The sequence below is a fragment of the Mesitornis unicolor genome, unplaced genomic scaffold (assembly GCF_000695765.1).
Source record: "Mesitornis unicolor isolate BGI_N332 unplaced genomic scaffold, ASM69576v1 scaffold10329, whole genome shotgun sequence".
NCBI classification, from domain to species: Eukaryota; Metazoa; Chordata; class Aves; order Mesitornithiformes; family Mesitornithidae; genus Mesitornis; species Mesitornis unicolor.
The window spans coordinates 12,587-21,722 of NW_010209239.1; the positions used below are offsets into that span (position 1 = coordinate 12,587).

A 9,136-nucleotide genomic window follows, 5' to 3' on the forward strand; every position below is an offset into this window, starting at 1 on the left:
ACCCCCTGAATCCTGGCCAGGCCTTCAGCATCCCTGCCAGAGCATCTGCATCCCTGTCACAGCTCCTGCAACCCTGCCAGGGCTCCTGCATCCCCTCTATCACCCGAGGCAGTGACAGGACAGAGCAGAACAAGCGCGGTGAGGTGCTAGTGTGGTGTGCCAGGAGTGAAGCTGAGAAGAGCCTGGCAGGGGCAGAGGCTCTCATGGCATCACGGCACAGAGCAGGACTTGAGCTGCATTTCACGGGGCCGACCTGCTCCCAAAGAGTTAACCACATCACTCCCTTCTCAAGATCTGCTCTGGTGCATCTTAACAGTGATGGGAGATTAATTATTTTAGTCTCAGATAGCTGACTGGAATGGGCTTTTTGTATCTAAATATACTCTCTCTTTAGGAACCCATTTAATTTTATGCCCTGATATAGACGACTAGGCTGGATGATTGGTTGAGAACGAAGGAGCTTCTCTTCCCCCAGTTCAATTTGTGTCTTGAACATCTGCCAAAAATACCCAATATCCTCTCCCCGGGTGGGCCCTGAGGAGCAAGCACCATGGCCGCGGGACCCAGGAGAGCCACAGCAGAGCCACAGCATCGATTTGCCTGCGCTCCTTCGTCCTCGTGACAAACCCCTGCAGAGGAGGGACACCCGGGGAACACAGCAGTGGAGGACAGGAGGAAGCAGGGGCAGGGCAGGTCCCCCCATGGGCTGTCTGTGGTTGGTGCTGGGGCCAGCCTGGGGTACATCTGGCTGAGGTTGGGAGTTTGGCATCAGGAATTTACCAGGAAGACAAGAAAGCTCTATGGAAAACTTTCTGTTTGCTCCCAGTGAGGCTCAGCTTGCAGAAAAATGAATTATTCCTTGAAACCACCCTGGCAATTCGTTTCAGCCAGGCCTATCTGCCCGTAACAAGGCAGAGACCATTTATTTCTTACATTTGCAATTATAAGAAATTGCAGTGAACCCAAATTAACATCTGCAGCAAAGTGCTGCTATCTCTAATGGCTTTGCTCCCTGGGTCTGTGGTCCCCACCAGCCCGTGTATTTCTGCGGAAATATCGGGGTAATTAATCACACCCCTCAGCTGGGGCGGTACAGAGCCAGGACAAGTCCGCACACCACAGGTCACATCATTCCCACGCTGCAAATCTCTTGATTCCTCCGTAATTGGATGAGCCTCTTTAATTCCTCTTCCTCGTTAGCTGCAGCTCAGCAGCATCCCAGCTCCTGGGTGCTTGCATCCCCTTGGGAAGGAGCTGGGCATTTCCCAATGTGGGTTCATCCCTGGGACTCAGGGCTCTGCCAGGGCTGCCCTGTGCTGGAGGTGCCAGGGGACTGGTGCTTGGGGCACATCATGGGGACACGGGACAAGCGAGGGGACATTGCCAAGTGTCCGTTGCCACCCAGGACCCTGTCTCAACTTGGTGTCCCCAAGCATCTCGCCAAGCCCATGGGCAGCAGGCGCTGGTGAAACACCTTTCCTCTCGTTTGCCTTCACCGACAGAGGTGGCTTTGCTGTTGGGCGCAGGAGTCGCAGCCGGACGAGAGCCCGGGTCCTTCCTGGGCACCACTCGCAGGCTGGGCACCACTGCCAGCATCCTCACTGGTAATGAGGTGTTGCCGTGGCAACCGCATGGGAGCGTTGCTAGTGACACAGATGTAAATTTTAAAATGAAATACTCAGCCCACAGTTCTGTGAGTATAAATAAAGCCCTGCACGTGGCCAACTGAACAGCGGTTTAGAGCAGTTTGGGAACCCCCTTAGGGCCGCAGGAGTCTCTCTGGCTTTGGGATACTCATGGAAATGGAAGGAAATCTGAGTTATCTGCCACTAATTGCTCTTTGGGACAATCACAATGAAGATGAGCTGGCCAGCTCCATAGGCCACAGCCAGCTGTGGAGCCCAGAGCTTCCCACTGCACCCCACTGCACCCCAGAGTTCCCCACTGTACCCCCCAGCACCTCAGAGCCCCCCATTGCACCCCACTGTATTTTATTGGTTTATTTTTTATTCAATGTGAGGTTTTGAGTTCATTGATCTGTTAATCCTAACCCCAATCCTATTCCTATTCTTAATCTGAATCCAAATCCAAATCCCAATCTTAATCCTAAACTCAATCCAAATCCCAATCCTAATAAAAGTCCTAATCCTAATATCAATCCTAATCCCAATTCCAATCCTACTCCTAATCCCAATACCAATCCTAATCTCAATCCTAATTCTAATATCAATCCTAATCTCAGTCCTAATTCTAATCTCAATCCTAATTTCAGTCCTAATCCTAATCATATTTTGATTGTTGTAATTGTGGTTTTTACTTTAACATGTAGTTGGTGATTTATATGGAAAGGTGCCTGCAGCAGAGAAAATTTTATCTGATTTGCATAATTAATTGATTGATTTGCATAATTGGGTATTAATTAATAAATATTTAGGAATGGGGTTGTGTGTGCAGGTGTAGTAGGTGTATATGTGGGGAAGCAGTGTATATAGAGTAGTAATAGTATGAGAAGAAATAAATCAAAAATAATAAGTCTGGTGCAGCAGTAGAAAATCCACTTTCTCCCCAGGAGTAACATTTCATTTACTTATTTCTTTTTTTAATTTTTAAAAATTTACTCCCAGGGAAGCAAGTTATTTTCTATAGCCACTAAATTTTCAATTGTTTGAATTTAAAGAGAGAGAAAGAGAAACAAGAAACAAGAGAGACAAAGAGAGATGCTCCTGCATCCCTTGTGCTGCGCCGGGCACCGAACTGTGGGAGGAGTATTTTCTATTTTCTCCGATTGCAATACAAACGTCTGGATAAAAAGTACCCATGAGCCTTCCTGCTCCTGCCTCGTCGGCTGCAGGTGGCATCAAGTCTCCGTCATGCAGGAAAGCGGCTCCGAAACGCCCGATGTACCAGGCAGATGAGGCTCTGGCTGCTTCTATCCATGCTCCCACGGGGATGAGTCACTGGTGATCGGATCACTACTCTTTTATTTGCCTATAGGTCGAACTGTCAGGATGCTCTTGAGGAAAACTTGGGGTTTTTTTGCCATTGGAAAAACTTAATTTGCTGAAATGGTAACCGCAGGGAAGAGCAGGTTGCACATCCCCTGTTTGGAGACAGGCGGCCACCGAGGCCGTATCGGGCTGTTTTGACATTTTGAAAATGAAAGACTGTTTTGACTCAGGTTTTTCTGCTCATCAAGATTTAAGGCAAAAATCTTTTACAATCTCAAACCAAACCCTTTCCAATCCATCATGCCAGCGTGTTTTGACAGACCCAACCTGTTTATTTCCCGGCAGGCAGCAATGGGGCTCTCCTGGCTGGCGCAGCAGCATCCTCTGCCCCACAGTACATCCTTCACCCCGGTGCAGAGGCAGTTGTGCCGTTACGGCTACTGATTGCCCCGTTTCTCCTGCTGATGGAGCCTGCTACAAGGCTGAGATGAACCATCTGTCTGCTGGGGTTCATTGTTCTGCTCAGCACCTCTCCTCACTGCTTCAGGCCCCGCCGTGTCATCCATCTCACCCTTCTGAGGACCTCGCTCGTGCAGGGAACACCATAAGAAAACTGAACTATATTCTGCAGATAAATGAAGGCAGCAGCTTTTTAAAGGAAAGCGCATTGCATGTTCCCAGCTGTTTTGGAGGAGTGACTCTGCCAGCAGAGAGCCTCCCCAGGCGTGGGCTCTCCAAACCAGGGCAGTGCCAATTCTGGGCATCCATCCCCCAGAGAACCCCCTTGCCTCACCCCACAGGCACACAGGGACTTGTGGTCTTCACAGTCATCCCTGGGGCCATCCCAAAACCTCTCCGCTCCTGGGCAGCATGGCATGGCACAGCATGGCACAGCATGGTATGTCATGGCACACACATCTCAGCGGCATCCCCTGACTTAAAGGAATCCTCACAGGGGACCCCAAAAGTGGGCTTGTTCCTGAGATAAGGGCACCCCTCTGAGCAGGGCATCCCCAGCACTGGACCTGGGGTGCGCAGAGGCTGGAGGTGCCAGGAGGTGCAGGATGAATCCCAGCTTTTGGGGAGAGCTTGGGCAGCCATCGGTGGCAGAAGCAGCTCCGGGCAGGATTAGCCAGGCCCAGCACGCTGTCAATCTGCCTAAACCCGTCACACAGGCAGAGCATGCGGGCTGGACTCCGCCATTAATAGCATCTGTACAAGCTGCTCAGGGTTTCCGGGATAATCAGATCGCTAAAACCTTCAGGATGGTAACTACTGAACCCGAGCAATCAAGCCGCTGTCCTCCGGCAGCCTGGGGACGTGTGCTTGCAGCGAGGCGGCGATAGCATCGGCATTAGTAATGGGAACCCGGCGATATGGCTACTCATGGCTTAGCTCTTTCAGGAGCACAGCAGCAAAATGAGTACTTTACGATTATTTCAGCCTCCTTTTATCAAGTATGTGCAGTTCTCTAATTCCTCTAAGTCCCTCTGGCTGATATAGCAGCAGCAATCTGATTTCCCCGGCTCTCTCCAGCCATGGCACCTCTGGAGAAGGACATGAGGATCTGCTAGCACCAGCCTCAGGGACAGACCAATTTACTCCATGGGTGTCCTGGGGACGAAGCTTTGGGGCTGGAAAGGCCATGGGACATGGTTTCTGGGGCTGTTCCCAGATGGGCAGGGACAGTGGTGGTGTGGGCACGGTGGCTTTGCTGCCCGCTCCTCCCAGTGCTTTGAACTCAGGTGTCCCATCCCCTGCTGCTCTGCAAAGGCTTTTAGGGTCAAGCTCTTTGCTGTGTCCTTCACTGATGACACTGGGGATTACAGCCTGGGTTTGCTCTGCAAATTCAAGGTTCAGAAGCTGAAAAGCATCGTCTCTCGCTGTGCAGGTGCTGGGTCAAGGGCAGGGTCTGGAGGTGCCCTGTGTCCCCTGTGTGGGGATTTGGTGACACTGGCACTGTGGCCACTGGGCAGCGGAAAACTGCCCTAGAACGCGCTGCGTCCCTGGCCTCTGCAGACCGCAGCCAAGCTGCTTTTTGAGAAGGAACACTAAAATCCTATTTTATGGAGAACAAGAGCTGGTAGTGTGTGAAATCGTGGCAAAGGGGAGGGCTTGAGCTCATGTTTAATTGGTTTTTCTTCTGTTTGCCTGGCCTTGCAGTCTCATTCACTGTTTCGCTTAGTGCATTACATTTCGCCCAGTTAATGTGCCTGGGCCGTCACGGCAAATTCCAGGCCACAACCCGAAACCTGTGGCTGCGTGCACACACAGACCACGAGCAATAAACAGATCTACATCTGACCAGCGGGAAAACAAAGATTCTTCAAAAGAGCCAGATAAAATTATCCTAAGTGTCAAAAAACCAGGCTGTTTGCAGCTGAAGAAATATCACCAGAGCAATTAATCATTCTTCATAAGGGCAGAAGGATCGCATGGGTAGCAGAGCACAGACCAGTGAGGTTGGTTTTAGAGGCTGATAATTTTTTTGCTGATAGCAAGTTTCACAGAGGCATTTGTACATGTTCTTATGTATTTAAGGATGCATTTGGAGCAGCTGGCAGTGCTGCCCAGGCAGGTGGCTGGTACCCTGCAAGCACCCAGGTCAGTGCTGGGGGGCAAATTCGGCTCCCTCTGCCCTTTGCCACCACTCCAGCCCTAGGGACGGGGCTGTGTCCCCACCACCCACTGGAGCCGGCACGGTGCCTGCTCGCTCCCACGCACATCACGGTGCGCTCGGTACCCGCGCACTGCCGAGGAGCGAGCGCTTCCGACGGCGGCTGAGTATAAACTGAGAGGGTGTGAGAGCTGGCTGGAGACGTCCCCCCCGGCGCCGAGCTTCCTCCCGCGGTGTTTACGCGCCCGTATCCAGGCAGAGCCCAGAATAGACCTGGAGATGAGCTGTCGCTCCGCATTAAGGTCACTTCTGCTCCAAACCGGCCTGGACGTTTCTGTCCCACCTCGCAGGAGCAGCCACCCGTGCTGACGTGCGCAGCCCCCCGTGCTGTGTTGGTGAGGGGTGCAGGGGTGAAGGCTGGCAGAGGTTTTTGTGGATTTAGAGAAGCCTTTCCAGTCTCAAACTGTGTGTGAGTGCTCCTGGTCAAGTTACAGGACAACTCCCTTGTACACGTTGATGGCATTTACTTTCTCCAGAGCTTGGTCAGCAGATTAGATCAAGGTCAAAGCTGCTCATTTCTGCCAGCTGGGTGTCCCTCATTGATCACTTGTGCAGAACAGGATGGATTCTGGCAGCCAGGAAGGGTCCTGCTCATCCTGCCCTGACCCTGAGCCCAGCCTGCCATGGGACCAGGGTGATGGCAGGGAACGGGGGTGTCCTGCAGTGTGGGATGATGTTGAATGGCCTCATCCCATCCCACAGCATTGGGTGACATTGGACAGCCTCATCCCATCCCACGCTGTTGGGTGATGTTGAACGGCCTCATCCCATCCCACAGCATTGGGTGACGTTGGACAGCCTCATCCCATCCCACAGTGCAGGGTAACATTGAATGGCCTCGTCCCATCCTGCACCAGAGCGTGTGGGATGGGACCCAGGTCTGGCAGCACCAGGAGGTGGCAGGCAGGGCTGGCAGCCCAAATCTTGGGGGCACGCTGAAGCACAGCTCTGGTTTGGGGGGGTCAATGCAATCTGGAGTTCAGACCATCAATTGCTTCTCTTTCTGGTAATGTGGAATATGCCCTCATTACTCACTGATGCCAGGGCCCCCTGTGCCTCCATCTCCCCATCCCAGTCTGGCTGCGCTCGCTTCCCTGGAACACACATTTGCCCTTTACAAACCTAAGCATGTTAAGTATCTCATTACAGAGTCGCTATACATAGTGTTTTATTTCATGCTTTGTTAAGGGCAGAATCGTTTAAATGCATCCTGGCAAAGGATCTAATAAGAAATTAGTCAACTTTCTGAAAGCATAAAATATCGTTTAATGGCAACATCCATTAAGAATTAGAGTTCAGATGACAAATAACCCGGGGATGCTGTTTTGCTGTTTCTGGAAGCACTGGCTTAGGGACTTGTGGTACTGCAGGAACACTCAAACTGTCCCACTGTGAGCTGGTGTCCCACCATGTCCCATCTGTCCCAGCATGTCCCAGCATGTCCCACCGTGTCCCACCGGCCAGCGAGCCTCCTCTCCACATCTCCCAGGGCCGTTCTGCCTCCTCCATGCCTGACAGCCACATTTCCTCACATAATGGAGAAACCATTTTGCTGCAGAGCCCTAAAGCCGATGAGCTGAGCCACAGCCAGACCAGTGGCACTGGGAGAGCACCCATCCTGGGCTTGGTCTGGGAGAGGAAGCCTAGGGCATGGGAGAGCCTTGCAAAAACGTGTGTGAAATGTCTCCTAATGTGCTAAGGGAATCAGCTAATGAATTTGCTGAAGCCCTGCTAATTAAAGAACTAATTTTTTAACCTGTGGGAAACATAACAGGAGAGGCGAGGCAGCCCTGGGTAGCCAGGATGGGGTGGGCTGTGGATGGGTCTGCAGCTTGGCAAACTCAGAGCGGGGAGCAGTGGTTTGGGGTGGGCACGAGCATGGCCCCACTGTCCTGGGGAGCTGGCGGGGACCACTGGGACATTCACAGCCAGGCTTTGCCACCCCACTGCCATTGTGGTAATGGCACCGGTGCAGGTGACAGTGCCTGGGTCCCTGGTCCATCCATGCAGGTGCTGCACCACGGTGTGGACAGCACGGCCTCAGCGGCTGGGTCACGGCAAAACTCATGCTAAGGTGGCAGAACCAGAAGTTGAAATGTGCTAAAATCCATGGGGCAGGTCAGTGCCTCCGTTTGCAGTCGTGGAGGGGAGTTTGTGGCCGGGCAGCACTGGAACAGCCATGGGTCCTGGGGCTTACAGACCCCTCATGGGCGCCTGCCCTCACCAAGACCCCACGTTTTGGGGCCGAGATGAGGGGGCTGGAATTATGGTCCTGAAGTACGGCGCATTAAGCACCTTCCCTGGCAACTGCTGTTTCCATGGAAAATGTTGACTCTCTGCCTCTCGGAGCTTTCCACAGCGTTTCGCAGAGCCGTGGTACTGCTCACAGCCTATTTCACACCTCGGACCACTGCCTAACTAGACCCATCGATGGGGAGTTTAATCTGTACCTCGTGCAATTAAACTCCCCAGCTGATGCGGTGGCGGTGCAGCTCTGATTACTCTTTCTTTCCCGTGCCTTGTTTTGCCCGACACAAAAGGCTGGTGGCCGCCCGAGGAGAGGTTGTGCCGGTGCGAGCAGCGTATTTCGGTGGGGGCCGGAGGAAGCCGCTTCATCCACGTCTGCTCCCTGCCATGCAGCGGTGTGAGGGAGACAATGGGAAAGGGCCACAGCCTAATCAGGAGCTTTGAAATGGCCTTGTTTGCTGATGACAATTGCAAAAATAAAAGCTTTTCACAGAGACTGAGCCAGAGCAACAAACTCAGCAGGAGCGAGTGAACCTCCCTGAACAAGTGACCTCCAGATAAAGAGACCAAATAGCAGCTCTGAAATGGCGAGATAAGGCCGCCGACTTTCAGCAGAAACACAACTTTCAGGGAGTCGGTGCAGGCTCATTATTGCTTCCCGATAATGAGCCCGTTTGGGAGAGCGGCAGGCTTTCAATCAGCCGCAGCTCCCCGGGGGGCTGATTTCATGCCACCAGCACCACTACAATTTCATACCCAGAATTGCCCCAGTCCCACTTTTCCCCATTTTTTTCTTGCAGACAGCGGATCAGGGGCAACGTTGGTCCCCGTCAGCCCGGATCCTCTTGTTGGGGATGAGCTGATGGACAAGACGGCCAGTGGAGCCAGGGAGCTCGGGCATACCATGGGTTCAACTGGGGAGTTCGGACACACCACAGGTTCAACTGGGGAGCCCGAGCACACCACGGGTTCAACTGGTGGAAATGAGGAGCTGGGGCACACCCCGGGTTCAGCTGGGGAGCCTGAGCGCGCCACTGCCCTCAACCTGCTGCCAGCTGCAGAGGATGTGGCCAAACCGACGCCAGCGGAGACAACGCTGCTGGTGCAGAGCCATGTCCTGCCAACACCCACCACCGCCCCCGACGCTGATGCAAAACAAACTTTCCCTGTTAAGAAAAAGCCGCCTACGCTAAAGCAAGCAAATAAGGCAAGGAAGCACCTGCGGCCCAAGCCCACCCTGCAGGGCCCCCCCCGGGGTGCCACC

The 9,136-nt window shown here is 53.0% G+C and overlaps 1 protein-coding gene across 1 annotated transcript in view; it reads left to right on the forward strand.

The window, feature by feature from the left end:
* Nucleotides 1–8,672: 8,672 nt before the first annotated feature.
* Nucleotides 8,673–9,136, forward strand: part of LOC104547220 (seizure 6-like protein) — a gene marked incomplete at its 5' end in the record, with an annotated part of 13,380 nt that continues 12,916 nt past the window's right edge. The window contains one exon of the mRNA XM_010192820.1: nt 8,673–9,128. Within this exon, the coding sequence (XP_010191122.1) occupies nt 8,673–9,128 (456 nt within the window). The remainder of the gene's footprint in view (nt 9,129–9,136) is intronic.